The 27,579-nt window shown below is 55.0% G+C and overlaps 10 protein-coding genes across 10 annotated transcripts; 5 read left to right on the top strand and 5 right to left on the bottom strand.

Moving 5' to 3' along the window:
• Positions 1–890: 890 nt before the first annotated feature.
• Positions 891–4,405, bottom strand: BDY24DRAFT_172549 (M20 family metallopeptidase). The gene is made up of 19 exons (XM_076636265.1): positions 4,285–4,405; positions 3,776–4,187; positions 3,600–3,703; positions 3,500–3,527; positions 3,366–3,429; positions 3,279–3,285; positions 3,020–3,201; positions 2,716–2,938; positions 2,569–2,628; positions 2,246–2,495; positions 2,106–2,154; positions 2,029–2,040; positions 1,667–1,948; positions 1,581–1,587; positions 1,481–1,496; positions 1,363–1,370; positions 1,227–1,287; positions 1,082–1,136; positions 891–987 (listed from the first exon to the last, which is right to left on the bottom strand). The coding sequence occupies exons 1-19, from the start codon at positions 4,323–4,325 to the stop codon at positions 941–943; spliced, it is 1,908 nt and encodes a 635-aa protein (XP_076493865.1). The 5' UTR covers positions 4,326–4,405; the 3' UTR covers positions 891–940.
• A 975-nt stretch (positions 4,406–5,380) lies between these two features.
• Positions 5,381–5,899, bottom strand: BDY24DRAFT_172552 (uncharacterized protein). Its single transcript, XM_076636266.1, has one exon. The coding sequence runs from the start codon at positions 5,813–5,815 to the stop codon at positions 5,486–5,488; it is 330 nt and encodes a 109-aa protein (XP_076493864.1). The 5' UTR covers positions 5,816–5,899; the 3' UTR covers positions 5,381–5,485.
• Position 5,900: 1 nt separating this feature from the next.
• BDY24DRAFT_172561 (uncharacterized protein) lies at positions 5,901–11,009 on the top strand. The gene is made up of 17 exons (XM_076636267.1): positions 5,901–6,198; positions 6,417–6,968; positions 7,040–7,164; positions 7,232–7,346; positions 7,419–7,538; positions 7,608–7,754; positions 7,822–7,983; positions 8,050–8,214; positions 8,283–8,451; positions 8,532–8,567; positions 8,639–8,705; positions 8,772–9,015; positions 9,084–9,182; positions 9,252–10,077; positions 10,190–10,469; positions 10,576–10,636; positions 10,729–11,009. Exons 1-17 carry the CDS (start codon positions 6,012–6,014, stop codon positions 10,830–10,832), a joined length of 3,459 nt encoding a protein of 1,152 aa, XP_076493863.1. The 5' UTR covers positions 5,901–6,011; the 3' UTR covers positions 10,833–11,009.
• Position 11,010: 1 nt separating this feature from the next.
• BDY24DRAFT_172562 (uncharacterized protein) lies at positions 11,011–12,259 on the top strand. Its single transcript, XM_076636268.1, has 7 exons — positions 11,011–11,160; positions 11,239–11,258; positions 11,341–11,343; positions 11,414–11,449; positions 11,516–11,668; positions 11,759–11,883; positions 11,959–12,259. The coding sequence occupies exons 1-7, from the start codon at positions 11,049–11,051 to the stop codon at positions 12,170–12,172; spliced, it is 663 nt and encodes a 220-aa protein (XP_076493862.1). The 5' UTR covers positions 11,011–11,048; the 3' UTR covers positions 12,173–12,259.
• Positions 12,260–12,562: 303 nt separating this feature from the next.
• BDY24DRAFT_399040 (uncharacterized protein) lies at positions 12,563–15,232 on the bottom strand. Its single transcript, XM_076641768.1, has 2 exons — positions 14,899–15,232; positions 12,563–14,776 (listed from the first exon to the last, which is right to left on the bottom strand). Exons 1-2 carry the CDS (start codon positions 14,929–14,931, stop codon positions 12,761–12,763), a joined length of 2,049 nt encoding a protein of 682 aa, XP_076493861.1. The 5' UTR covers positions 14,932–15,232; the 3' UTR covers positions 12,563–12,760.
• On the top strand, positions 15,233–16,544 carry JAC1 (J-type chaperone JAC1). Its single transcript, XM_076641767.1, has 4 exons — positions 15,233–15,668; positions 15,763–15,852; positions 15,947–16,088; positions 16,198–16,544. The coding sequence occupies exons 1-4, from the start codon at positions 15,261–15,263 to the stop codon at positions 16,338–16,340; spliced, it is 783 nt and encodes a 260-aa protein (XP_076493860.1). The 5' UTR covers positions 15,233–15,260; the 3' UTR covers positions 16,341–16,544.
• Positions 16,545–18,260, bottom strand: BDY24DRAFT_436296 (U3-containing 90S pre-ribosomal complex subunit-domain containing protein; the record flags this gene model as incomplete). The annotated part of the gene is made up of 5 exons (XM_076644217.1): positions 17,887–18,260; positions 17,581–17,764; positions 17,207–17,475; positions 16,943–17,054; positions 16,545–16,723 (listed from the first exon to the last, which is right to left on the bottom strand). Coding segments are annotated over exons 1-5 (1,077 nt in total), but the record flags the coding sequence as incomplete, so codon positions are not given.
• A 126-nt stretch (positions 18,261–18,386) lies between these two features.
• On the bottom strand, positions 18,387–21,967 carry TCP1 (chaperonin-containing T-complex alpha subunit TCP1). The gene is made up of 13 exons (XM_076641766.1): positions 21,845–21,967; positions 21,729–21,782; positions 21,587–21,651; positions 21,472–21,492; positions 21,244–21,306; positions 20,972–21,123; positions 20,703–20,825; positions 20,426–20,607; positions 20,163–20,289; positions 19,745–20,091; positions 19,467–19,612; positions 19,078–19,384; positions 18,387–18,919 (listed from the first exon to the last, which is right to left on the bottom strand). Exons 1-13 carry the CDS (start codon positions 21,876–21,878, stop codon positions 18,867–18,869), a joined length of 1,674 nt encoding a protein of 557 aa, XP_076493858.1. The 5' UTR covers positions 21,879–21,967; the 3' UTR covers positions 18,387–18,866.
• A 321-nt stretch (positions 21,968–22,288) lies between these two features.
• BDY24DRAFT_172452 (uncharacterized protein) lies at positions 22,289–23,891 on the top strand. Its single transcript, XM_076636264.1, has 2 exons — positions 22,289–23,281; positions 23,366–23,891. The coding sequence occupies exons 1-2, from the start codon at positions 22,385–22,387 to the stop codon at positions 23,681–23,683; spliced, it is 1,215 nt and encodes a 404-aa protein (XP_076493857.1). The 5' UTR covers positions 22,289–22,384; the 3' UTR covers positions 23,684–23,891.
• Positions 23,263–27,247, top strand: BDY24DRAFT_172445 (sterol-sensing domain of SREBP cleavage-activation-domain-containing protein). The gene is made up of 6 exons (XM_076636263.1): positions 23,263–23,281; positions 23,366–23,769; positions 23,854–24,015; positions 24,088–24,152; positions 24,221–24,254; positions 24,330–27,247. Exons 2-6 carry the CDS (start codon positions 23,683–23,685, stop codon positions 27,153–27,155), a joined length of 3,174 nt encoding a protein of 1,057 aa, XP_076493856.1. The 5' UTR covers positions 23,263–23,281; positions 23,366–23,682; the 3' UTR covers positions 27,156–27,247.
• The last annotated feature ends 332 nt before the right edge of the window (positions 27,248–27,579 follow it).

Here is a 27,579-nt window from a genome sequence, read left to right as displayed (position 1 = left end):
GCGAGTTCAACCTCATTCCCTCCCTCCTTCCTCTCCCACAACATCAACATCAACGCCACCACCGTCAGAATCACCACTGCCACCTCATCATTACTCTCATCTCATCACTTCAACAATCAACTCCCATCCCTCTCCTCCGCAACTCCAACTCGACCCAATCCCCCCTCCTCCCCCTCTCCTCTCCTCCCTCCCCTCCCCCCCCTTCCCTTCCTTCAAACATAGTCTCCAGGTCCGGCCAGCCGTCATCCAATGCCCGGCTAGCTCAATCGGTAGAGCGTCAGACTCTTACTGTCCCTATCTTGACTCTTGATCTATGGTCTCGAATCTTGATCCTAGCCAGGTCCTTCCCTCTCCTCTTCACCGAGGTCAGGGTTCTTCCTAGACACTCACAAGTCTATCTGAAGGTTGGGGGTTCGACCCCCCCGTCGGGCTAACGTTTCCTTTTTGCTGCCGCGTCGTCGATCTGGGAGGTCGGGGGAGCGTTTGGATTGAAGGAGGGAGGGGAGGGAACGGGGAAGGAGTCGTCGCTTTGGACTCTCACGGTCGCTGTGGTTCGAATTTTGTTATTCCGACTTCACCAGCGTGTTCCTCGACCTCTTTTACACCGGTTAGAGGTGGTGCTGTTGGTTCGAGGGTGTTGTAGCGATGGTGATGGGAGGAGACGACGCGCGAGGCGGGTTGTAAGACAACCCGTCGGTCCCCTCCTTCGCCCCCGCTCGTTTTGGTCTTTTCCAGGGCGGCCTTCAAGCGATCGGCTTTCGTTCACCACTCTCTCTATATAGTGCTACCCTCACATCTGTCAGGCCGTTCAATAGCAGTACAACGGGAATCGATGATCTCCTGATGGTTTTCTTCAAGAGTCAAAGCCGATGAAAAGAGGACGAGCAAAGCGCGCATATAGTCAAAAATCTACCCCGTTTGCTCTCTCTTCTCTTCGTATCTAGAAGCCCTCGTTCCCCTCAATCTCACTGAAGAGAAGCATCAACTCTTTAAGCGAAAGATCGGCCAGAAAGCAAGTCAGTTCTAATCGACTTTGAAAGCGAGGAGCGGAAGGGAGGGGAAAAACAACGACGCGACGAACCATGGAAGAAAACGATTCCCTCAATGTGAGTGTCGAACTTGAGCCATTCGTCGACCTGCGAAATGGGAAGGAAGAAACCTGGTCAGTTGACGGAAGGGAGAAGGGGGATATAGGAGCGGGAAAAAGGCGGGAAGAGGGGACGAACGGTGTGGGTGTTGGCGAACGTCCCACTTCGTTTGGGAGCGAATCGGTAGATCGAGCGGGAGCTGAGAGATGGCAGGGTGAAAAACGAGGGTCAGTGAGAGAAAGGGAAGAGAGGGAGACGAAGGGAAAAGACGTACAGGTCCCACTGGACAGGAGAGGCAGAAAAGCAAGGGAGGGAAGAAGCGTCAGTCCTGCGGCGCATCTTCGACTCGAAGGTCGTGAAGGGACGAAAGAAGATAACTTGGAAATACGTACGTAGTGAGCGGTATCGCTTCGAAAGGAAAACGGAAAAGCAGCGTCAGTGTGGGTAGCGCATCGTCGCCGTCGTACTTCTCCTCGCACTCCGAGAACTCACGTGTTTCCTGATGAGTCAATAAGAAAAAAAAAACGAAGAGGGTGTCAGATCATCATCACATCAAGACTGCAAGTCGAAATACTCACCAGTCATGGCCGAAGGAGCGAGCACCATCTCCTCCCCTTCTCCACTCGCAAACGCTCGTCGAGCAGCCCATCCGAACACCTCCCAAGCTTTCCCTTGCCCGAACGGAGTTTGAGGAGCGACCTCCAACGGAAGCGAGTTCCCAGAAGTTGAGACCTTGATGGTACCGGCCGACACTCCCTCGGGAGTGTAGAGGACCGACGCGTTGTGAGCGATGAGGGTGAGGTTGAACTTGGCGGCGTAGGGGAGGATGGGAGCGGTGTAGATTGAGAGAACGGATTCGGCTGTGAGAGAGGAAGAGAGAGAGGCAGAAAGATCAGAAGGGAAAGAGGGGAGAAAAAGAGGGGAAGAAAGGAGGACGGACGCGTTTGCGAGACTGAGGGAATTGACGAAAAACAGGGTCAGCGATGGAAGGAGACATCGAAACAGACGCTTACTCACAATCGATCCGACTGTTGAAAGTAGCGAGAGCCGACTCGGGAAGAGCGTTCTGTCGAGGAGAAAAGAACAGAGTCAGCGTCCTCTCCTCTCCCTCCCTCCTTCGCCCTTCGATCTCGTCGCCCTCTCGGCTATGAACTCACCACCTTATGTCCACCAGAGAAGAGCGTAACAGCCTTGCTCGTCCTAACCAAGAACTCCCCGACGAACCGTCCCGACGCAGCAGCGTAAGAAGCTGCGAGCGAATCCAAGCTCTTTTGAGTGAGCTTCCCCTTGAGCCCGTTCGAGATCCACTCGGGGACGAGGGAGGATTTCCCGTGCTCGGCTACACACTGGAGGTATCCGAAGATGGGCGAAGAGGGGGAGAGGGTGGGAGGGAAGAGGTTGGCGTCCCTGGAAGACGAAGAGAAGACGACGCGTCAGTTTCGGGACGGTAAAGAGACGCGACGGAAAGGCGAGAACGAACTCTATGTGCCCGACAATTCTGGCGAGGATACCGATTGACGTGAAGGGAGTAGGGGTGGAGCTGAGTAGAACAAAAGCAAAAACGAAAGACGAGAGTCGAATCAGCTCGAGGTCGAGTCAGAGAGAACGTTTGACAGATGAAACGTACGAGTGTCCGCCAGCGGTCTCGACCGAAATGGTAGGAGAAACTCCTCCCTTCTCTCCGATACCAGGAAGGACGAAAGTCTTCCCGTACTCCTGCGAAACGGCGTTTCCTCCCTCGTCGATCAAGAGCGCGATCCCATGCTTGCCGTACCGCTCAACGAGCAGAGGAGCGATAGAAGCGGCACCCTGAGGTCCTCCGATCTCCTCGTCGAATCCGAAGGCGAAGACTGCGAAGGGAACAAGAGGAGGATAAGCTTTCGAGCTCGTCGTTCTCGACGCGACGAAGACAAGGAAAGGGAAGAACTCACTGATGGTCCTCTTGCTCTTCCAGTTACTAGCGAGCAGATGCTCCATTCCCGAGAGGATAGCTATGACTGAGTTCTTGCAGTCGACCGAACCACGTCCCCAGGCAATTTCTCCGTCGTAGGTCCCGTCGAAGGGAGGGTAGGTCCAACGGTCGAGGGAGGTTCGAGCTGGAACGACGTCTTGGCTGCAGGTCGAAGGCGAAGGAAAGGAACGGGGTCAGAAAAGGCAAGGGTAAGTGTAGGAAGGGAAGAGGATACGTACTGGCCAGCTGAAGGTAGAGAGGGAAGTTGATCAGCTCATCGAACGAACGACGCGTGCGAGAAGAGGCGCAGAATGAGGCGAACTTACTTAGCACGAGAGGCTTGAGATCAGGAGTCGTTCCATCGAGAGTGAAGACGAGCCCGAAGCGGTTCTGAGCGAAGGAAAGGAGAAGATCAGCTCGTTCACGTCGTCGTTCGAAGAGACAAGACGAGACGGCTCACAGGCTTCTCGAGTTTCATCTTCTCATGACTGTCCGACCGAAGTGGGACCGGGTCAGTCTTCTGCGAATAGAGGTAGAGAGCTTGTAGTCTTGACACTCACACCAAAGGGAACTGCTCAACAAGGTACTCATGCCAGGCGATGAACGGGGTCCATCGCTCATCGAAGTCTTCTCCGTCGACGGGAGCGTTTCGCATATCGTCGAACTGTACAGACGAAGCAAGTTCTCAAGGTCAGCAACTTTTCCGACTTATACCAGAAGCCATTTCAGCACTCACAGTCTCCGTAGGCAACCTAATCGCACCCAAGAACCTCTCGAGCTGCTTCGCTTTGAACTCCTCCGTGAAGAACACCTCGCTCCTTCCCTCCTCGCTCTTCTTGATCGGAGTCTTGGGAGGTTGGACGCAGCCTGGTCCTCCTTGAATTCCAGCGAGGGAGAGGGTTGGTTCGGAGGAGAAAGAAGGGAGGTGGGAGAAAAGGAGGAAGAGAGCGAGGGAGGAGAGGGCGAGGAGGCGAGGGAGGGTGATCATGCTTGCAGATGAGCGTTTCCTCTGGGAGGGAGTCGACGATGGAAGGAGAGGTTCCTTCGAGGATGGGAAAACGGGGGTGGGCACGGGATCCTTCTCGAGGAAGGAAGGAGAGGGAGTCGAGGAGGGGGACATGTTTGGAGAAGGAAGGGAGGAGGTTGAGCTTGATCGAATCGGAGAAGGCAAAGAAAGTGAAGGTCAGCTTTGCAAGAGAGGCCCTCGCTTGTTCGAAAAGAAGGTCCAGGCGAGAAGACACTCACTCTGAGCGTTGTCGTCCGAAGCGAGAAAAGATGGGATGCATTCGACTGTGAGGGTTGAAGGGGAGGAGAGAAGAGGACGGCGAATCAAGAAGGGAAAAGCTCGCCTGTCGGCCTGATCCGCTGAAAGACACATCTAGAGATTGAAGGGATCTAGGCGAGCAGGGAAGTTCTGCTTCGAGAAGATGAAGGTACGTATCAGCTCGACTTTCTGAAGACTGAAGAAAGAGAGCAGGATGATAGACGAACCTCATCTAATCTCCTCCTCGACGCGTCCTCTCTCACTCACTCCCAGCACCTCCATACTCCTCAGCCCTACACCTCACCTCCCTCCCTCCCTTTCCCTTCCAATACAGCCAAATTCCAACCTTATGCCCTCCTCCCTCGTCCTCCCTCGTCGCGTCCTTGATCTTCTCCAACGCTTCCTGAACCACCTGACTCGACACTCTCTTCCCCGTTTCCTCTTCCTCCGCACGAAAGAACAAGCGAATCCCCTCGACGGATTTAAGTCCTGACGTCTCGCCTAGGTCGTTCTCGAACCGGGATCGAAGGGTTTCGGCGATCCAGAGAGGGGAGGAGGGAGGAGGAAGAGGATGGTTGAACTTGAGAGTGAGGGAGTAGGATTGATGCCGACGGGGGTCGATGGGTCGGACTTGGAGGAGAGTTATCTTTGGAGAAGAGTGGGAAGAAAAGAGGAGAGGTGAGTTGAGCGACGAGGGAGAAGGAGAGGAAAAAGAAACGCGACGCAACCGCGAAACTCACAACAAACAACAACTCCTTCCCCGTTAGCACCAACCCCATCACCTCCAATTCCTTCAACGATCGCCACCTCCCCACCACCGGCGCCAACGCAACATCCACTCTCACGCTGCTCCTCTTTCCAGCAAACGCATGGCCATGCGTCGCCGACGATGAACTCAAACTCGAGCATTCCATCCTCAAAATGACCTTCTCCGGCGACAAACTCGTTAAGAAATTTGCCAGTTGTTCCTGAGGGACTATATCTTGGGGTTTGAAAGGATAATTGGGAGCTATAGCTTTGCTGACGATGATTTCGAGGGTCCCAAGAGGAGATGGGTTGGGCTTGTTTTGGTTGAAGCGGGAGTGAGGGCGAATGGCACCCGGGGGAGGGATGGAGGGAGGAGAGGAGACGACGAGGTGATGGAGTTGCTGAGAGAGGGAGAGGAGTCGGTTCAAGGCGGTATTAGGGTAGACGATGGCCTGGAAACAGAAGGGAGGAAGGAGAGAGCGTGAGCTTCGCGGATCGATTCCAACCCGCCCATCTCCTTGCTCGCCGAGAGAGCGAGATATATAGATCTGGACTCACAGGATCACTGAAGAGATCTATATAGTCCTTCTCCTTCTTGAGCTCGATCTTCTCGTAGAGCAGAGGAGCTGCGAGCTCGAGCATAGCGAAGGAGACGAGACACCACGCGGACAGGGAAGGTGCGTCGTGGATGGTTTCTTGGACGATGAGGGAGAGGATGTCGTACGGGAGTCGAGTTGGAGAAGGCGGAGGGTCCGAGGAATTCATAGTCGAGAGAGAGAGTTGAAAAAGGTGGAAAACGGTCGTGAAGGGTGAGAGCAAAGAAGGAGGAACAGAGGAGGAAGGAGAGGTCGCGAGCTCAACCTCCTCCTTCCCTTCACACGTTCACCTACCCTCAACACGACCCCCTCGACAACTTATCGCTCATCTTCCAGCGACTGGGTTCTTCTATATCGCTCTCAGGATGTTCTCCTCCGGAAGCAACTCCCCAAAGAAACCTGCTGGAGACGGGTCGAAGCGTGCTTTGAACGGAAGCTCACCTCCTTCGTCGAGCTCACGTCCGATCCCTTCCTCGACCGCTCAGTCCTCCAGCAACCCAAGAGCTTCGATAGGAGGTGGATATAGGGACGAAGAGAGACGGGCCAGTAACGGTGAGTCCGAGTCCTAGTTTCTGTAGGATCTCCGGGGTGGAGGAGCAGGGAAGCAGGGAGGGACGGAGGAGTTGAGCTCATTTTGAGCTCGTCGACTCCTTCTTGAATCTCCCTTTGCGTTCTACAAGTCTTCCTCTCCACCCCTCTCCTGGGCGATCGTTCAGAGCTCACATATATATAGTGGCTGACTGGACCATGCTTCTTCCCCTCATCTTCAGCTCGACCTCGTCTGTCTTCCTCGTCCTCATCCCCTCCTCCTCACCGTCTCTCCTCTCAGCGTCCTCCCATCGCTTCCTCCTCCTCTCGTCCATCTCAAACCACCACCTCCAGCACTCAACATCGTACTCAACAACCAATCAACGCGGTCGCCTCCTCTTCCAAACCCACACTTCATCGACCCAATCCTTCCTTCGTCCCTCCTCCAAAACAGAACGCACCCATCGAGATCTCAGACTCGGACTCGGACGACAACCAGCCGACTTTTGTCCAGAAGAAGGCTCCTCCTCCACGTCGTCCTAGCCAGCCTCAGGAGAAGGTCACCATCTCTCTCCTCTCGGAAGACGACGACGACGACGACGAAGAGCCCAAACTCGTCTCGAGCACCCAGAAACGTCCCATTCCCGCTGCTCAGGTTCACCCTCAAGCGAGTGGTATCAAGCCGCCGGGAAGTGGAATGAGCTCAGAAGCTGGTGGAGCAGGGATGTTCTGGAATGGAGCAGGAGGCGATAAGAGGAAGAGGGAGGAACCTCCAGCTCGAAGAGGTGTTTCTGGTGAGCTCGTTCTCCAGTCGAGCAATCGAGGACTCCTCTGACTCTTTCATTTTCTCTCTTTGGCTTTTTAGGTACCGGTCCTCGTAGACGTCCACCAACCTCGTCAGATGAAGACTCTGCGCCTCGACACCGACATCAGATGGCCAAAGCGAGGTCGGTCAAGGCTGTCGTGCCCAAGGACGTCGAGGTCATTGAGGTGAGCTCGTTCTTTCTCCCTCGAGCGAGAACTCAAGAAGCTCATCAACCCTCATCACTTCTTCCAGCTGAGCGACTCGGACGACGACCAACCTCCAGTCAAGAAGACTAAGGTCGCTGCTCCTGCTCCTGCTCCTGCTCCTGCTCCAATTCTGGGTGGAGTTCGTCAACCGTTAACCTCGAGTGAGTCTGTTCTTCCCCTACCCTTCTTTCCACGCATGCACCCTTCCGAACTGACTTCTCTTCGATCTTCAGGTCCCAAGAAAGAACTCCCGACGCAAAAACTTCCTCACAGATCGCCTTCGAAACAGGTCTCGCCGCTTCCAGCTCAACCTCTCGCACCGACAAGCTCGGATCCGACTCTCGTCTCGAAACGTTCGTCCTTTCTTCTTCCCACCCTTTCATGTTTCTCAAGCTCGTTCGTTAACTCGCTCCTCCTCGCAGCTACTCCTTCCAAACCCATCTCTCTCGCTGCTTCTCCGCCCAACGCGACGGCAGGTCCTTCGAGACAACGCGTCGAGTCTCCGATCTCTCTGCTGTCTTCTCCTCCGGTCTCGGTCAAGAACCTGCCCACACCTTCGCATCAGCAACGTGAGCTTACTTACTCTTCTAAACGGTTAGATCGACGACGCTGACCTTCTTTCCGTCCGTCCTTCAGCTCCTCCGTCCTCCTCCTCCTCCTCCTCCCTCGCACCGAGCAAAGGAGCTGCTTCGCCGCCTCTAGACCTCACTGGATCTTCGTCGCCCATAAATGTTGGTGAGGATGGACCTTCGGATTCGCCGACGAAGAAGGAGGGAGGAAGTGCTGCTGTCACAAAAGGTAAGCTCAGGTTTCGTCTCTCTTCGCTTCGAACGCTGACTCGACCTCTCTTGTCCTTTCAATCAGATCCTTCTCCTCCTGCTGGATCCAGTCCACCAGTAGCTTCCAAGCCCATAGATGGAGCTCCAGAACCAGTTAGGAGCAAGTCTCCAATGGACGTCGATGGATCGAATGGACCCGAGGTCGTGGCTTCCCCGTCGAGGATCGTCTCTCCTTCGAGTCGGCAGGAAGGTCAGTTCTCAGTCGGCTCCTCCTCCCCGTTCCATCGAACTGACACGCTACTCCCCGTACTCGAACAGCTCCTCCATCTGCTCCTTCAGGTGCACCCGTCGTTCGTCCCTGCTCTCCGCCGTCCTCTCTTCGAGCTTCACCTCTTCCCGCTGGACCCTCGAACTCTCCGCCAGAAGCTGGACCGTCCAACACCGTGGCCGCTCCCAAGCTCCTTTCGCTCGTAGCCCAAGGGAAGCAGTGAGTTGGCTTCTTCGTTTGGTTCGTTTCGTCGAGTTTCGCTGCTGATTCGACGCGTCTTCCTTTTTGCCTTTTTGAAGGAGAGAGGTCTTCGTTCCTGCTTCTCCTGGATCAAGGTGAGATTCCGTTCACCTCGAATGTAGTTCTACGCATATACTGATACCGCTTTACCCTTTCGCTCTACCAGACGAACGCCGACAACAACAACTCGAGATCCGTCGGAGCCAGCTTTGGAGGTCGTGAAGAAGGAGAAGGTGGGCTAACTTGTCTTTCTTCGCACCCAAATCGATATCTGACCGTCGTTTTCTTTCTTTTTACAGTCGAGATCCCCGTCGAAGTCGAAGGAGCCTTCTCCGGTCGTCGCAGCTCAAGTCGTCGCGTCTCTCTCTCCCGCTCCCGAGGCTTCAACCAACTCAGCCAGAGCCGAAGGATCGCCCGTCCAGGTCTTCGAATGGTCTCCTTCGAAGCAGAGGTCACGATCTTCCTCTCAACACCTCGACCTTCCACAGCCCGAAGCATCGACATCGACGACAGAGGAGTCCAAATCCAGACCTTGGGCGAAGGGTGAGTTCAATTCCGTCCTCTCTTCTCTTTTCGAGCTCTCACTCATCTCCAAAATTCTGCCTTTACAGAATCGGATGCTATGGAAGCTACTCTCATCGTCTCGTCGCCTGCTAAGGTCAAGTCTCCGTCTCCCGACTCGTCGGATTCAGAACCGTCGGAACCAAGTCGTGAGCTCTCCCTCTCCTGTCCTCTCCTCCTTTCTCAATCGACTGACTCCTTCCTTCGTTTCTCGACAGCTCCTCCTACTCAAACTCAGAAGGCTCGAAAACGACCCAGCAACGGTGCCCAAGGTCTTACTACTGCCAGGAAGACGGAACTTCTCGCCGCCCAACGATCCTCCTCCTCGTCGGATTCCTCACCTCCTCCTCCCCAAGTCGACGCTCCTCCCGCTCCTCCTCACAAATCAGCCTCTCCAGCTCCACCTTCACCTCCGCCTCAAGCTCTTTCCATCCCATCACCCTCTCCCGCTCAGTCAGGTCCCTCGAATCCTTCCGTTCATCCAGATGAAGAAGACGACGACGCGTCAGAGGAGGACGACTTCAACATCGACGACCTCCTCAACGGAATCGCACCTCCTTCCCCAGCCGCGGCTTCAGACAACTCGGATGCTCCAGAACTGCTTGCACTTCTCCGTGAAGCCGAGGAGGTGGAAGAGGTCGACGAGGTCGAAACAGACGATGCTGTCTCGCTCAAAGCGGACTCCAGGAAGGATGAGCACGAGCACGAGGAAGAAGACGACGACGACGACGACGACGATGGAGATCTCTACCTCCAGGCTCTGGATTCCATCGACCTGGAGGAAATGGGTCGAGAAGAAGAAGCTCCTCCGGATCTCAGAACGACCTTCCAATCTCTCCCTCTCGACCTCGACGGATCCCTCCCCGACTTGCCAGCGGAACCCATCCCCGCAGCCGTCGCGGAACTCATGAATCGACAGCCGAGGTGGGTGTACCTCTCGAGTCCGAAGAACACGAAAGAGATCTTCGAGGCAATGATTCTCGAGGCGTCGGCGGAGACGGAATTGGTGGCCCCTCCTCCTATCAAGGTTTCTAATGAGATTGAGTGAGTTCATCGTTTAATTCTACTGCTCGTTTCGCTTCCCCTCTCGTACGATTCGACTCGAAGCTGACTGTCTTCTCTCTCCCTCTCGTTCTTCCTTCTTCTCCCCTCCCAGCCCCCACCTCGAACCCTGTCCCAAGTTCGAATTCGGCTACGTCAACCGCTATGTCTACGGCAAGAACGTCCCTCGACCCAAACGAGGCGTCGGATGCGGATGCGTTGGACTCTGCGATCCGAGGAGCACGACGTGTCAGTGCGCGTTGAAGCAGAAGTCGTTGAACCCGGACGAGAGGGTTGGGTTCGCTTACGATGAGACGGGGAGGTTGAGGCATATCAATACGGCTATTGTGGAATGCTGTGAGGATTGCGAGTGTGATGAGGAGTGTATGAACCGGGTGAGTTGGCGCGTCGTTTCTCTCTTTCTATTTCTCTCTCTCTTCGCTTCGCTTTGGGAGCGCGAATGGTTCACTGACGCGCCCTTCTCTTTTTCTCTAAGTGCAGGTCGCTCAACGAGGACGAACCTTCGACGTGGAGATCTTCAAGACCCTCGAGAAGGGATGGGGTGCGTTTCGTTTTCCTTCTCGTTTTCGTTATCCTCTCTCTTCACTTCGAGAACCCTCCGCTGACCCTTACTCAAATTAATCTTCTCTTCAGGTGTCCGAGCGAACGAAGTCATCCCTGCCGATCGATTCCTCGCCATCTACGCTGGAGTACGTCCTCTCCTCTCCCCTTGCTCGTCTCATCGCCTTCGACGCTGACCTCCTTCCTTCGCTTTCCTTTCCTTTCCCACAGGAACTCATCAGTTCAGTCGAAACCGACGCTCGAGGGATCTTCTACGACAAGGTCGGAAGGACGTATCTCTTCGATCTTGGTTCGTTCGACATCTCTCGTTCCCGTCGACTCTACCCTCTTTCGACTGCTGATCTCTTTATTCGTTGTCGTTTTCGTGTCCAGACTTCTCGCAGACGAAAGCCATGGCCGAGGAGTTCCAACCGAAGAAGGACAAGAAGGAGAAGAAGGGAAGGAAGAAGAAGAAGGTTGTGGTTGAGGAGGAGGAAGACGACGATTTGGGTGCGAAGTGGACGGGTGAGTACTTCTCGACGCGACTGCAACGCTCAAGAGGAGACACTGACCGATCCGTCCTCGTTTGATTCGTCTCTCCAGTCGATGCTTTCCATGCTGGGGTGAGTGGGTTTCTTTCGTCCGCCTTTCGCTTCTACAAGCTGACTCCCGCTCTTGCCTCGTTTCTCCCTTCTCCTCCTTCAGAACGTGCGTCCTTCTCTCTCCCCTTTCCTCTATTTCGAAGCATGACTGATCAGTTCTTCTCTTCTCCTTGCAGTTCACTCGGTACTTCAATCACTCTTGTAATCCCAACGTGAGTCTTCCCTGCCCTTCTTCACGTCTCGTCTCATCCTGACTGATCTCTCCCTTCGCCTTCCAGCTTCGACTCGAGCCCGTCTTCTACAACGACTACGACCCCGAGAAACCCTTCCTCGCTTTCTTCTCTCGACGACTCATTAAGAAGGGAGAGGAGCTATGCTTCGCTTACCATGGAGGAATCGACGACGAGGAGTTGTCGGAGGACGAAGTTCAGGTCAGTTCCTCTTTCTCTTTCTTCCCTCGACCCGATCCCCTCACCTTACTGAAGTATGTCCTCTTCGCTTTCTCGACGACCACCCCACAGACTCGACCTCCAGGGCAACTTCGCGACGGAGCCTCCAAAACTCCCAAGAAGAAAGGAGCCGCTTCCGTCGCCATCGTCGCCGATGAAGGAGTCGTTATCGAGAACTACGAGCAAGAGTGCAAGTGGTGAGCTCCCATCTCCCTTCTTCTCTTTCCTTGTTTCTCGCTCAAGCTGACCGCCATCTGCTTCTCGTCCGACAGTGGTGCTCGAAACTGCAAGAAGTCGATGTTCAAGCTCTCCGCTGGACTCTCCCTCGAGGACGACGCTTCGGATTCGGAGACAGACTCGTCGGAGTACGAGACGGATGAGGAGGAGGAGGTTGGGATGGTGCTGGGGCTGGGAGAGGGAGGGAGTGGAGGTGAGATTGGGAAGGGAGGAGGAGGAGGGGAGTTGATGATGATTGACGAGGAGTAGGTTCATCGCTCGTTTTACCTTTGACGAGCACGTAGGTTGGTGTCTGTTTTAACCTCTTTTGTTACGATCTTGATGTTTGCTCACGAACTTGCGAAGAGGCAGGAGAGGAGAAATTGGTCGGACGCGTCGACCCGTCTCGAACTGAACAAGTTGTCACCGTTCGAGCGTCTATGAGCACTCAAAAAAGAAAGAGTGGCGTCCACCGTTTCTTTTGGCTGAGAGCAGCGAAGGAGAAGCAGTAACGACGGGGGAGGAGAGAGAAGAGGGACGGAGAGGAGAAGGAAAGGAACGATGCGACGCGTCAGAAATGCTCAGCCTTACGACGGACGAGAGAGGTCTCGAATCGAACAAAGCACTACAGCATAGAGTGAGATCAAGAAAAATATGAAACGCCGACTGAAGCACCAACACACAGACTGGAAGGAGATGAAAATGGAGAGAGAAACGACCTCTGCGAAGCTGACTTCGAGAGATCGTTTCAAACGACGAGCAAAAAGATATGACAACGACGATAGTTCGACCAAACAACGTGACCTAGACATAGCGAACACAAAATGGAAAAGATAGGGGAAGGGAGGCGCGTCGAGCTCAAGCATCAGGATCAGGATGAGTCCAACGCGTCTCCCTCCTCTCCTTGCAAAAGTAGTAACCTGCTCCGTCCCACGTCTTCGATCTAACTATAACCCACCCCTCTGGTAGATCACTCCTCTTCCTCTTCAGCGACGACGACGACGACGAAGCTGATGTCGAGGAAGGAAGAGGAAGAAGAGTTTGACTCGTCGTCGTCGTCGTCGGCTCCTCATCGTCGTCCACCGACCAAGCTGCCTCGGCGGATCTCCCATCTTCCTTCCCTACAACAGACTTGGACTCGATCCGACGCCCGAGGGAGTCCGCTTGAGATGCTTCGGAAGTCGTTCGACCAGCGTTGGAAAGCGAGATTGAGGTCGAGAAGGGAATGGGCGGGCCGAGATCCTCGACTTTGGCCTGACGCGACGACGACGATGCTGAGGATTGGGAGGGATGGAGAGGTTGAGCGGACGATTGAGGGTATGGGGTTGGTGAGAGACGAGGAGTGGCTTGTGAAGAGGGAGGAGGGAACGCCAAAGGCTGAGGACCCGGCGAGCTCGATCCGAAAGAGATTGGAGGAACGAGTGATTTGAGCTTCTCCAGTCGAAGTCGGATCTCCTCCGTACGAGCTTCGGAGGTTGAAGAAGGGTCGGAAGAGGAGGATCGGCGGGAGGAGGTGGAGGGAGAACCGTCGCGTCCGTTGGTGGAGAGGAGAGGGTTCGTTGTCGAAGGTTTGAGGGAGGAGGAGGAGGGAGCAGGATGAGTGGTTGTGGTAGAGGGAGAGTCCTGTCGGGGAGTGGATAGTTCCGTAGAGTTTCCTAGTCCAGCCTTCTTCCAGGCCTTGAAGATGGCTACGACTTTCCGACTGTCCAACTCCTCCGGAATCGCCTCCTTTCCCACCTTCTCTGCTATCTTCCAGGTCAAGGCTCCCGAGTGGATCTTGAAGAGCGAGAGGAGGTAGGGAGCCTGTGGAATTGGAGGAGGGAGGAACCTGAAGGCGTAGAGGGAGAGGAAGGCGGCTTGTCGCGTCGAGTCGAGAGGTGAAGAGGGGATGGAAGATGGGAGGAGAGGGACGATTTTCAGGGCCCAGGCGAGGTTAGAGGCTGCGAGTTGAGTGAGGGAGGATTCCTGAGGTTCGAGACCTTTGGCGGAGGAGGAGGAAGTGGTCGTGAGGAGTTTGGGACGAGGACCTGTCGGAGGGAGAGGATCGTTCCGTTTGTCCGCGTCGTTCGTCGAAGTCGTTCTCGCTCGTTTCGTCGCCGGATCCTCCCCACCCTCCCCTGCTACAAGATCCTGCTTCCCTCCTTCTACTCCTGCCCTCTCGACAACCGTCTGAACCAGTCCCTCCACTCCCACCCCGTAAGCCTTCAACCGATCGGGTCGTGGATCGTTCGGATTCCGACGCGTCACATCTCCACCTCCTCCCACCAACCCAGCTGCACTCAGCGCTCCGAAAACCTTCTGAATCATTTTCGAATCCATCCCCAAGTTCGTCGCCCAGCTCTGAGCAAGCACAGCTGGGAGAGGACCGTCCTCACGACGGAGAAATTCAGCGACGAGGTAAGGAACACCGATGTAGGGAGCTGGATCGAAGGCTCGGAGGGCAAGGAGTTTGTTGAACTTTTGGAGGACCTTCTGTTTCTTGCCGGCGTCCCACCAGAGGAAGTTTTGAGCCGGGATCATGGTGAGGACGTCCTGTACTTTGCTGGCCCAGGCGACGATGTTGACGTGACGGTCTCCTTCCGGGTCCGAAGCGATGCTGGCGGTAGGGAAACGAGAGCTGGGTGAAGGTCCTGATGGAGGTTTGGGTAGCTGTTTCGAAGGTGGGATCTTGGCTTTGAGGGTAGGGATGGGTTTGTGGTGGGAGAGAGGGAACTGTCGAGGAGCGGTTGGAGGGACTAGGGAGGAAGTGCTGGCGACTGGGATGTAGCTGGAGGGAGGGTAGTTCGAAGGAGGAGGTGGTGGAAGGATGAAGCCGCTGGTGAAGGTTGATGGAATTGAAGGTTGCTGTAGAGGTAGAGAGGAGGAAGAGGGAGGCTGGTTGACGGGACGAGGGAGGAAGGAGAAGGAACGGAGGTCAGCTCGGCAACTCTTCCTACTCCTCCTTCGACCTGAGAGGTATAAAACGCTCGCAGACGGTTTACTGAGAGAGTACATACCTTGTTGCCGCTGCGAGAATCCTGGAAGGACATCTCGAACGAGGAGGGGGTGGGTGGTCGTTGAAAGAAGGGATGGGACGCGAGGAGGAAAAGGGTGAGCTCGATCTTTCCTTCCCTCAACGACCCGTTGTCTAGGGACCTCCGGTTTCGTCCTAGAAATTTTGGGTGCCCTGGAATAGCCTAGAGCCGTACAAAACTGCTGGAAACTGAAAGTCAATTTATCACCCTTTATCTGTAGCGGTCTCAAAGCCGACAAGATGACGAGTCCTCGGTGAGCTTCTCCGATCCTTCCTTCTCGATCCCCTCATCAGACCACTTTCTCGCCTTGCCCTCAACCACCACCACCCACTTTTTCAGCAAGTATGCGACCTTCTGTCCCTTCTCTTCTTCGACGATCCGTCCCTCGTTCAGCAACGTCCTCCCGAATCGCCTTCAATGTCGCTCGTCCAGCAACATCTTCGACGAGCTCCTCTTTCCTCCTCCACCGTCGACCTTACTCAACTCCTTCCTCTTCCTCCTCCTCGTCAACCTCCTCCCCGCCTCGGGCATGTTGGTCTTGCCACCAACCCTGTCCTCCCACTACTCCCCTCTGCTCTTCCTGCTCGGCGATCCAACCCGTTCTGCCAACGTCCGAGGGAGGACCCAACCTCTTTCAACTCCTCGGCCTGCCCGAGAAGGGTTCCTTCGCTATCGACGAGGGAGCTTTGAAGCTCGCTTTCTTGAGGGGAAGTAAGGACGTGCATCCTGATGGGTTCAAGGGGAAGGGAGAGGTGGGTTATCTTCTTGTTGAAGGCAGCGACACGAGAAGAGAAGGAACGTCGAAGCTCACCTTTTCCTCTCCTTTTCCTTCCTTCCTCTCTCAAGATCGAGTACCAACTCGCTCAACACCAAGCATCGATACTCAACAAGGCGTACTATACTCTCAAGGATCCTCTACCTCGAGCTCAGTATCTCGTTCGTGTCCCTTCCTCCAACTCTTTTTGTCCAGTCCCTCGATTGAAGCTCGAGCTCACCACCTTCCTCTCTTCCCTCGCTTTCTCGTCTACAGCTCTCCCTCTCGAACGTCGAAGTCCAAGAATCCGACTCGATAACAGATCAGTCCCTCCTCATGGAAATCATGGAAGCGAGGGAGGCTCTGGACGATGCTGAGTCAGAGGAGGAAGTTGAAAGTCTGAGGGAGGAACATCGTGGTGAGTCGACCCTCTCTTCCTCTCTTCTCTCCGCCTCTTCCCTTCCCTGCTCTCGATACTATCGGACTGACCCTTTTCGCCTTTCTCCTGTGCTCGTTCGCTCTTTCAGAAAAAGCCAAACAAGCCGTCAAGCAGCTCGGTCTGGCGTTCGAGAAGGGAGATCTCCAGCGCGCGAAGGATCTGTGTACGGAGTTGAGGTACTGGGATAAGGCAGGGGAAGCTGGGAAGGATAAGGTTCATCCTGTGGATTAGATGGGTGTCTCTTTCGGTTCGTCGTTCTTGTACTTGGTCGAGAGATGCGTTCGTGAGATGGGCAAGGAAGGTCGAAGGTTCAGCTTCGACGTCTCGTCCCGTCTTGAGCGAATGTACTACTCATCACCTATCTCCCAGGAGCGGCTCTCACATAAGATGATAATGCTCGGTAGCTAAGCTGATGCATGACTATACAACCTAAAAAGCTCCCAGCAGAACTCCTCCCTCCTCCCTCCCCACCAATCCACCCAAACCTGCCTCGAGCGAGAACACGTCCCTCCAGATCGAATCCCTGCACTCGACGATCTCCAGCAGCGAGCGGGTCTTCGAGTCTCGATGAGTGAGATCGAGGAGAACGTAAGGGGGAGCTTTCAGGCTTTGTTCTGTTGGACGAGAGGGAGAGGAAGAACGGGAGGGAGGAAGAGCGGGAAGAAGCGAGAGAGGAAGAATCAGTTTGAGGTTCTCAGGTCCTCGACGGAGAGGGAAGTACGATCTTCTTTGGAAGAAAGATGGAGAGATCGATGAGGGAGGTGCGACGGGAGGAGGTAGAGATGGGGCAAGGAGAAGGAAGAGACGAGAGGGAGCGACGAAAGGGAACGTACTCGAATCCTTCAGCAGCTCGGCGATCCGATGAGGAGTTCCGACAGCCATGAGGATGGAAGTTGTTGAAAGGTAGGTGATGTGTTCGGAGAGTTTGAAGTGCTTGGCGAAGAGCTGCGAGGACGAGGAAACGAAAAGACGAGGACGCGACGCGTCGAGAAAGAAAGGAGAGGGTCAGCTCTTCGAGTTCTTGACTACCTCGAGCACCAACCCACTCTCCTCGAAGCGCCAACTCATGAGAGCGAAGAGTAAAAGATTTGACGAACTTTAGCAATCTCTCCTCGTCCGGCAGCTCCAGCCTTCTTTCCACCCTTCTTGCCCTTCTTCTCCTCCGCTCCTCCGATAGACGTCGACCCAGGAATCAGAGCTCTCAGCTCTCGTACGAGATCAGCGCATCGTTGACCGGACGAAGCGAGGATGATGACGTGAGGGGATCCGTTCTCCTTGGGTGCGGTTGAGGGTAGGCGAGTGGGGAGGGAGAAGAGGACGTCGGAGAGGGAGTAAGGAGACGGCGATGTGGGAAGAAGGGAGTTGGCTGGATCGAAGGAACGAAGGAGAAGTGAGTGAGAGTCAGCCTTTGATTTCTCAGCTGTCACTTGAGGTCGACTCGTCTAAGGAAGGTATAGGGAAGACAACGAACAAGGCAGCTCGCGATCCTCCCACTCAAGGGAGGAAAGGTGCTTGAGAGCCAGACGCTGGTTGGTTCGGAAGTACTGGAGGAGGTCGGTAGGGGAAGAGAGAAGAGCTGGGGAGATGGTGGTGGCTGTAGGTTTGGCGAATTTCGATGGGACGACGGCAGCGGTCGGGTTCGTGAGACGAAGTTTCTGAAGCGAAGGAGAAGGAGAGGTCAGCTCAACTCCCCTCTTCCTGCCTCCTTCCCCCAGCATTTCACGTCAAGTTCCTCCAGACCTGCAAGATTAAGCCTCCAGACAGTGCGGTTACTAACCTTCTTCTCCTTCAGCTTTTCCTTGTTCCTCTTCTTCTTCTCCTTCTTCTTCTCCTCCGCCGTGAGCTCTCGACCTCCTCCTCCTCCAGCTCCGACGGTCATTCCAGCAGCTCCTCCAACTTCCTCGTCGTCGCTCTCGTCCTCTCTTTCCGAGAGATCATCGGCAGCCGATGCCTTCCTCTTGGATCCGGCTACGGCTTTGGGAGCTGAGATATCTGCGTCTCCGTCGAGGTCCTCGTCCCATTGAACTTCCCCTCCTCCGTCGGAGCCTTCAACATCCGAGAGAAACTCTTCAGCGGTTTGGAAGTAATCGTCTTCGAGAGAGTCGGCCATGGAGGTAATGAGGGGGAGAGAGGGAGAGGGAGGGGAGGAGGAGAGTCGTCGTTGACGGCAAGAAGGGGGAAGGAAGGAAGGCGGTCAGGTCGAAATTACTTCCCTGACAACGAAGGGTCGTCACGGTGGCTTCTGCAGCCAAACATAATCGAGATTTCTGATTCAGGCGATCTCGAGGATTAGAACTTTTAGTTCTTGCGTCTGAAAGGTGGGCGAAAATCTGACGAAATCGATAAAGAAGGACGACCCGCGTGTTTCGTCGAGCTCACCTTGTTGACCTCAAACGACATCCTTCCCTTCCCTGACTTTTCCTCAAATTTTCTCTATAGCCTCTCCCACATCATTCTTGGACTCTAGCATGTCTATCGAAGGGAGTCAACTCCTTTTGTCCTCCCGTCGAAGCAAGCTCTTTCGAGTCGAGCCGTCGAGCTCACCTTCCACCTTCCCAGCCCTTTAATGTCTCTATCTCTCGCTCTTCCTTCCCTTCTTCCCGTCTTTCTTCCCTTCCTTTCTCTCTTCCTCTCCTTCTCTCTTCTGGTTCCAAAGCCAGCACTAGTTAAGTCTAAAACTTCGTTCAATCGAAAGCTAGCCCTCCCTCCGTCCCCTCATCGTTCCCTTCCTTTTTCTTTTCCCTCCAGGTTCAGACTCTAGTGTCCTCCGTGGGGGTCCTCTCCCTTCTGCTCCGGTGCGACTTGGATGGCTATTAGGGAAACGAGTGAAGAAACAAGGGACGAAGGAGTGTCAGCGAAGGCAAGACGGTGAAAGACGAGTCGGACGCGTCTGTCGTTCCTTTCCCTCGAACGAAGAAAGAAAGGAAGGCAGGAAGGAAGGAAAGGATGAAAATAAAGCCAAACTCACCATCGTCAATCCTCAACAAACTCGTCGCCGCCTCCAACGCACTCTTCAAACTCCTGACCTTCGAGATCGTGGGCTCGAGCACTCCCGCCTTGACGTTGTCAATCACCTCTCCCTTCATCAGGTCCAGCCCGTAGTTCATCAACACCTTCTTGGGGTCTCCGAGGGAAGCGGTCTGAGCGGCGTTGTGGTAGGCTCGAAGTTTGGCGACGAGGTCGGTCGAATCCTTAGCGGCGTTGACGGAAAGCGTCTTGGGGATGACGAGGAGAGCGGCAGCGAATTCGGCGATGGCGAGTTGTTCTCGGGAACCCTGTAGAAAGAGAACGGGAAGGAAGGGCGAGGGTTAGTTCGGAGAGAGGGAGAAAGGAAAAGGGGAGAGGAGGGAGACGAACGAGGGTGGTGGCGAAGTTCTCGAGGTAGATGGAAAGAGCAGCCTCGACGGCTCCTCCTCCAGGGACAACGAAACCGGACTCGAGTGTACGCTTGATAACCGACAGGGAGTCGTGGAGAGCTCGCTCCATCTCGTCGAGCATGTAGTCTGGGAGAATGGGAAAGGGAAACGAAAGTCAGCGTTCTCGTCGCGTCTCCTCCTCTCCTCCTGCTCCGCCTCTTTCCAGCCTCCAGCATCACAATCCATGCCCGACGACCGAGATGGAAAGATGAAACTCACCGTTGGCACCCCTCAAAATGATACTCGACGAGTTAACCACCTTGGTTCCCTTCACCAGAATCAACTCGTCGTCCGAAATCCGTTCCTGCACGACCTCCTCCGCGTACCCAAGGTACTCCTTCTCGAAAGTCTCCTCTCCATCCAAGTTGGCGAGCGAGCTGACGAGGGTAGCTCCGGTAGCCTTCGCGATTCGTCGCAGATCCTCCTTTCGACACCGTCGAACGGCCATGGCTCCAGCCTCGATGAACTCCTTGAGACACAGGTCGTCGATTCCCTTGGTGGTGAGGATGACGTTGGCTCCCGAGGCGAGGATCTTTCGGATCTTCTCGAGAGTGATTTCGGACTCCCTGGAGTAAGAAGAAGGAAGAGGAGTCAGCGAAAGGGAGAGGGAGGAAAGGGACAGTGAGGAGGAACGAACCTCTTCCTGATCTCCTCGAGTTGACTAGGATCGTCGATGGTGATGTGGACTCCGAGGTGCATTCGCTGCTTGGTAAGGTTGATATCGAGGCAGGCGATCTTGGCTCCGACGATTCGGGTCTTCATGGCTGAGGTTCGTTCGAGGTGAGAAGGGGAAGGGAGGGACGAAGGTCAGCTTCACACTCTTCTCCTCTCTCTTCGGACTACCCAACTTTCCATCTCGTCCTATACCATCAACGGCACAAGCACGAAAGAGAGACTCACCCTGAGAAGCGACGGTGCAGTTGAGAGCGTATCCCTTGACGGCGATGGACTCTCGAGCGGACTTTCCGTGAGCTTTGAGGATGTTGACGGCCTTGACAGGGTACTTGATCTCTCCTCGAGGGTTGGTGGTCTTGACGGCGAGGATAGCATCGACAGCGAGAGGAGCCCAGAAGTCGTCGTCGCTGAACGAAAGAACCAAGAAAGGGTAGAAGGAGCAGTGGTGAGCTTCGACGCTTCGTTCCTTCAGCCGAATGGAAGGAAGCTGAGGTCGACTCACGCGGCGATGATCTTGGAAGACATGGAGGTTTTGGCGACGTTGATGAGGCAGTCTCGTCCGAGCTTGGCGACGGGAGTAGACATCTGCTCGTTCATGAACTTGCAGGCCTCTTTGCAGGCGAGACTGAGGGAGGAAGGGAGGGAAGGGGAGCAGGCGCGAGGGAAGGAACGATCAGCTTCAGCTCTTCTTCTCTCGACTTCATCGAGAGACTATCAACGAAAACGCAGGCTCTCCTCAGCGAACACGACCAGACGCAGATTTGAACTCACCGGTATCCAGTGATGACGGTGGTAGGGTGAATCTTGTTCTTGACGAGATCGTTGGCTCGTCGAAGAAGCTCAGCAGCGAGAAGAACGACGGAAGTGGTACCGTCTCCGACCTCCTTGTCCTGCTGTTGAGCGAGAGACACCAAGATACGAGCCTGATGGTTGAGAGAAGACAAGTCAGCTTTGTTTCGATGCGATGGAGGTTGCAGGGGAGGTCGAAGGTGAATGGAAGAGGATGGAGGGCGAAGGAAGGAGCTGAAGCTCGCGAGACTTACAGCAGGGTGGGTGACCTCCAGCAGGTTGAGAATAGTAGCTCCATCGTTGGTGATAGTAACATCCTGAAAGAGAAGCGATAGAAGAGGCATTTGAATGAGCTTTGACGTCGAGGAAGAGGTGAGACGGGGGGAGGAAGGAAAGGCAAGATGTCGAGGTGATGCATCTTCTCGAGCTCGAGCTCTTCCTTCCTTCCTCGTTCAAACGACAAGATGAAAGCTGAGACTCACTCCGATGTTGTCAACCATCATCTACAGGATCCGAAGGGACGAGAGCATACAGTCAGCTCAAAGAGAGGAAGGACAAGGGACGAAGGAGAAGGGGAGGTGTCGAAGATGAGCTTACCTTGTCGAGTCCTACAGGTCCCAGCGACGACTTGACGATGTTGGCGATGGTCTGAGCAGCAAGAACTGCAGAGAAAAGACATAAGAGTGTATAAATGAGCTTCTTGTCTCTCTATAGCAGCTGAAAAGAGAGCGAGACGTACCGTTCTGGTTTCTGACCTCGGCTCCTGACACACGGTCTCCTCCAAGGAAAAGACCTGAGAAGCGAAGGAGAGTCAGCGAGAGGATCTATACAAGAAGAGGTCCGAGATGAGCTTACCTGCTCTCGGATCTCGTTGGAACATTGAACCCATAGCGGAAAAGAGAAGGAAGGGGGGTTTGGGGAGAAGGAAGTGGTTTGGAGGGACGTGTCGCTCGCTCCTTCTCCAAATCTAAGAAGGAGTGGTTTTGGAGGCTAACGTCCAGCAACGAAAAACCCTCGATTTTCTCAAAGCAAAGCAACATCTACAGGTGGGCAGCCTATTCAGCTTGGTCTTCGAACGAGGATATACTCGAAAAACTGACTTCTTTCGCCTCTCGGCTGTCGATTCCAGGTCGATTCCCGAGTGCGACCTCAACCGCCTTCCAACCCTTCTCGATAAACACCAGCTCAACCTGGACATCTAGAAGCCAAGGTCCCACTCCCTCTCAACCTCTTCTAGATCCTTCTTCGACTCTCAAAACTCTTCGAGGAATCCTCCTCTTCTCAGGGCGCCATCAGCTCGGACTCTCCTCCCTCCTCCCTCCTCCTCGTTTGCTCCTCCTTGATGGCCTTGGACGACCTTTGGATTTCTACCTGAACCTCGGACCGACTGCCAGCATGCCTAGTGCCTTTGTGCTCTCCCTCCTCCCTTACCCTTTCTCCCTCGTCTTTCACCATCACGTCAAGACGAAATCGACGACGTCCTCGCACGCCAATGGATCCTCGTCGAGCTCATCTTCCTCCTCCCCTCCTCCTCCCCTCCCAATCGGACAGAGATCCTTCCTCGAACGCTCCTTCTACCAGTTCGGAACCCATGCGGCAAAACATCAAATCCGAGTCCTCCTCATCTGCTGCATCGTCATGACCAGTCTCGTCTACCCAGCCCTCGCCATCCACTACCAAACCGTCTCCAACCCTTCCTCCTTCTCGTCCACCCTCCGACCAAACTCCCTCTTCAACACTCCTCTCCTAAGACCCTTGTTCGACGACGCAGGACCCACCAGGGAGTTCCCCTTCATCAGAGGACTGGATTTCGTAGCAGGGAACGAGGACCAGGAGGAAGGAGGTGTCGTCTTGAGCGAAGGAGGGAGCTCGGAGAGGTCGAAAGGAGGAGGAGGAGCTGGAGGAGGAGTCGGCGGCAGGGTTCGAATGGAGACCATCTGGATTGGAGAAGTTTCTCACCTCATCGCCTCAGCATCACCCTCAGCAGCATCGTTACCAGGATCAGCTCTTCAACCCAGTTCGTTCGACCACGAAGCGTTCGGCGCCCACCTCCTCGCACACGTTCCAACCGAGTTCGGTCTCCTCTTCTGCTCTCCCTCCTCCACCCAACCCACGCCTCCGGATCAACCCTGGGCCGTATGGACGTGCTTCTTGTCGGAGGATGGGTGGGAGGCTGTTCACTGGGACGAGGTAGCTTGGAAGGAGATCCTCGCAGGAGCGTTGGAAGGGTTGAACGGATCAGCCACGAGCTGGGGACGAGTCGATTCCGACGAGAGGAGTTTCTTGGTCGATGTGAGGACCATCTCTACCTCTCTTGAAAACCTGCTTGATGAGCAAAGCTGACTGTTTTCGGCTTTGTCTCGATCCCTCGTTTAGTACTCTCCTTCAACAACTTCTTCCTCCAACTTCACTCATCCAAATCACCTCGCGTCTCCTTCGAAGATAGCGCGTCTCGCCTCCGCCATTCCCTTCCCCATCATCCTCCTTTACGCTTTCCTCCTCGCATGGACCTTCAGAGCCTTGGCATCCTTCACTCCTATACACAACCAGTTCGGTCTCGCGTTCACCTACGTGACAGAGTTGGCAATCAGCACGGTAAGCAGAGAGTTCCAACACCTTCCCGTCTCGGATCCGCCTCTCTTTGCTGATCGTTTGCCTTTTCTTTACAGATCTGCTCGGGGAGCGTCTGTGTAATGATGGGATGGAAGCTCGAAGGGATTCCTTGGTTCCTGCTTCCGTTCGTGATCGCAGTGATTGGAGTCGAGAACATGGTTCACGTCGTGCGTCTCTCACGTTTCCTCTTCTCTCTCGTGCTTTTAATTTCGGCTGCTGATCGACCTTCTTCATCTTTCTAACCAAACCAGACTCGAGCAGTCCTTTCCACCTCCATCTCTCTACCGGTCTCGGAACGACTCAGTCTAGGACTCGCTCAGTCGGGCCCGACTATCACCTTCACGACTCTCTCGGATATCGGTCTCTTTGCTGTCCTGGGAATCGTTGTTGGAGAGCGAGTTGGCGCTGTTAGGGTGAGCTTGTCTCTCTCTGTTCTCGTCGAGATGAAATCGAGCTGATCCATCTGTACTTCGTGCGTCTATCAGGACTTCTGCACCTTCACGATCATTGTTCTGATCTCGGACTGGTTCTTGATCTTTGCCTTCTTCGCGTGAGTCCGATTCGAGTCCCTCTCGTCGGGACGCCGTCTTCTTACTCTTTTGATCTTGTTTCCTACAGTACCGTCATCTCGATCGATATGCATAGACTCGAGGTTCGCTCTCGCCCTCCCGCTTCGTCTCCTGCTCGAACGCGTCGAAGCTGACCTTCTTCGTCTTCTTTCCACTAGCTCGCCGACGTCCTCGGTCAACAACCGGTCCCTACCATCGTTCATACCGGCGGACTCGCCGTCCGAGGATCTCCTTCTCCTTCTCCCAACCCAACGACCTCCACAACCGGTCGTCGTCGTCGATCGAAACGAACCAAGTCCTCCTCTCAAGTCCTTCGATCGGGTTTCCAAGCCATCCTCCGAGCTCGAACAGCACGAAACGGAACCCTCGTGGCTCTCGTCACCGTCCTCGTCGGTCTCTGGTACTACTACTCGGGCTCCTTCGACCTCGCTCCTCACGATCATCACCCTGCCCTCGTCGCACCTTCAGTGTGGACCGTTTCGCATGGACTCGTCGGAGGAGAACCTCGGATCCTAGGACACGACGACGAAGAGGGAGGAGTGGACTTCCTCGGAGGAAGTAGCAGTAGCAGTAGCAGTCGAGCTCGACTTTGGGATCTCCTCAACCCGAATCATCACAAGGAGGAGTTCACCTTCGTCGTTCCCTCTCCCACCGCCATCATCATCTCGACCATCCCTCATCGCATCAAACCCAGCGATCTCGTTCCTCCCTCCCGCTCCTCTCGCTCCTTCACGCACTTCGCCAAACCTTTCTACTGGTTCATCAAGGTCGTCGTTCTCCCTATCTCCATCACCACCTTCGCTCTCTACCTCCTCCTCCTCTTCCTCCTCAAGGACGCCGAACTCCTGGACGCTCAGAGGGATCGACTCGAGATTGGAGAGGAGTGGGAGGACGAGGTGGATGCCCGTCGAGCTATGAAGAAGCATGGAGGTCAGGAGACGGAAGGAAGTGGGAACATGGTCCCTCCCTCGATGAGACGCGTCGTTGGACTGCATCAGGCGGATGTCTGTTTGATCGGGACGAGTGAGGACGGAGAGGTCATCATGTCGGTCGGGTTCGATGGGATTGCTCTCGTTTCCAAGACGGGAGATCCAACAGTCATCCAGAGGTTGCTCTTCACCGTAACGAGCTCCTCGGATCGACCCATCCTCGCCGCCGTCGATGCGAAGGGATCGTTCTGCGCCGTTGCGCTCTCGAAGGGATCCGTCTTCGTCTGGTCCCTGGATCCTACTTCCCTCAATCCCACTCCCATTGCCTTCTCCTCCTCCTCCTCCTCGTCGGATCTCGGGCCCTCCAACGTCTCAGACATGAGCTTCCTCCCTCGCTCGAACGGATCCCCAAGAGACGACGTCTTCTCGGTCGCCGTCTCCAACTCCTCCATCCTCGTCGTCGTTCGGGAGGACGGATCCCTCTTCGAGTACCGATGCATCGAGAAGGAGATACGAGTAGGCTTGCTCCCAGGAGAGGATTCGATTCGAGCGACGTGTCTCTGGAGGACGGGAAGGCAGGACGTTTCCGAGGTTTCGTTCGCTTCCTCCTCCTCTGGACGAGTCGACTTTCTTCGACGAGACGACGCTGGATCCTGGACGGAGGTCGCTTCCATCACTCCCGTTCAAGCTCTGGAATCCATCAGTCACGTCACGTCGGCAGTCGTTCAGGTCGAAGGCTCGTCGAGGGAAGTCGTCGCCGTCGCCTCCTCGAGCGGAGTGGTCTCGATCTGGGACGTCTCGGAAGGACCCGAATCCATCTTCACTCTCACCACCGACTCCAAAGCCAGGATCACTCAAATCCGAGTCGTCGATCCCATCCTTCAGCAGTGCGGATCCTGCCAGGAGCGTTTCGGCGGCTTCCTCCTCCTCGTCTCCACCTCCGAATCCCTCTCCGTCCATCGAATATCCCCTCGCTCACTCCCCGCCACCTGTAACTGCTCCTCGATACGGCGAACTTCCTCTTCCTCCGAACCGAGATCAAGTCTCGAAGTCCCACCGCCGTCGTCACGTCGGAGAGGATCCAGCGTTTCGTTCGCTCCTCCTTTGTCGCCTGGAGGAACTCCCAAACGACTCCCCAGCTCGCCATCAGCTCAGTCGATATTGTCGGCAGACTACCCGATGTACGTTCACGGGGCTCACCTCAAGAGGCTCTCTAATCGACAGGCAGGAGGGAGCGGGAGGTCGGAGGGAGTTGAGGATCAGGAGGAGGTCTTGCTGGACGAGTCAGGCAGTCCGACGAAGGAACAACCTGGACGACCTTCTTCGCCTTGGTCAGCCCTTCGAGAATATCTACTCGGAACGGTGTCGATCCACCGAGGAGGATGGGAGGTCCTCGATCGTCGACGCGTCGTTGGATTCGGGAAAGGATCCACCACTCTCCTCTCGTCGGTCACGGAGGAAGACGACGACATGATCTCGGAAACCCAATCCCACTCGTCCTCCTCTTCACGTTGGCAGATCTTCCAAATCGATCTCTCCCAACCAACCAACGGACCTCTTCTCGCCCTCTCCGTCTCGGATCTCACCTCCCTTCGTCCAACCTCCCCTTCGTCCTCCTCCCTCGACTTCAACACCAACTCTCCCCAACCCAGTTCCAACCCAACTTCATCTTCCTCAACCTCCCTCTCAACAAAACCTGCCCTCCTCGCAGTTGACACCTCCGAAGGATCCTCCCTCCGTCGTCGTCGAGCAGAACGTCTCAAACAGTTCGCTTCCCAGAACCTCGAGACTCCTCCACCGTCCGTCTCGCACGCTCTGATAGGACCTCTGGTGGCTGCTGGGTCGGATAGGATCCTAGCTGGAACGGGGAACACGATTGGAGCGTTCGTTTTCAGCCCGTTGGAGAGGGAGGGAGAGTCGTCGGCGATTGGGGGTGGTGGAGCGGGAGGAGGGAGCGGGAGTGGGATCGTGGGTGGAGGATTGGGAGTGGGAGGGTCAGGGATGGGAGTACCTAGTCCGTTGAGGAGGAGGGTGGAGAAACCGAGGGATTTCTAAGAGTTCGAGGTCGGCGTTGCTTTGTTTCGTTTTCATCTTGCTTTTTTCAGATCTCTCTCTCCCTCTTGTTTTGGTTTCATCTTGCTTTTCAACTTTGCTTCTGCCGTCTTTTGCTTATGCTTCTCGATCTCTCGCCCTCATCATCTCCTCGTCGCTCGTCCTCGTACACATCTTATCCCCTCACTCAATACCGCGTCGTGTTTCTCTTTTCTTCTTTACCCGTCGTTCGAAACAAGTTACCCTTTAAATTTTTCCTTCGATTGCGCATACTATGTTTGTAGCTCGTTTTTTTAGTAGAGGGGAGGAGAGAAAGCAAAGGAAAGGAGGGAGAGAGAGGCTGGCGACGCGTTTTCCCTCTTGTCTTCCTCTTTCACTCGAGACGTTATGGTAGTCCTCAAAGCAAGTTTCCGTACTCCCGACCTAG

This window comes from Mrakia frigida (assembly GCF_051309035.1).
Source record: "Mrakia frigida strain ATCC 22029 unplaced genomic scaffold BDY24scaffold_31, whole genome shotgun sequence".
NCBI lineage: Eukaryota > Fungi > Basidiomycota > Tremellomycetes > Cystofilobasidiales > Mrakiaceae > Mrakia > Mrakia frigida.
This window is presented reverse-complemented; position numbering and strand designations above follow the sequence as displayed.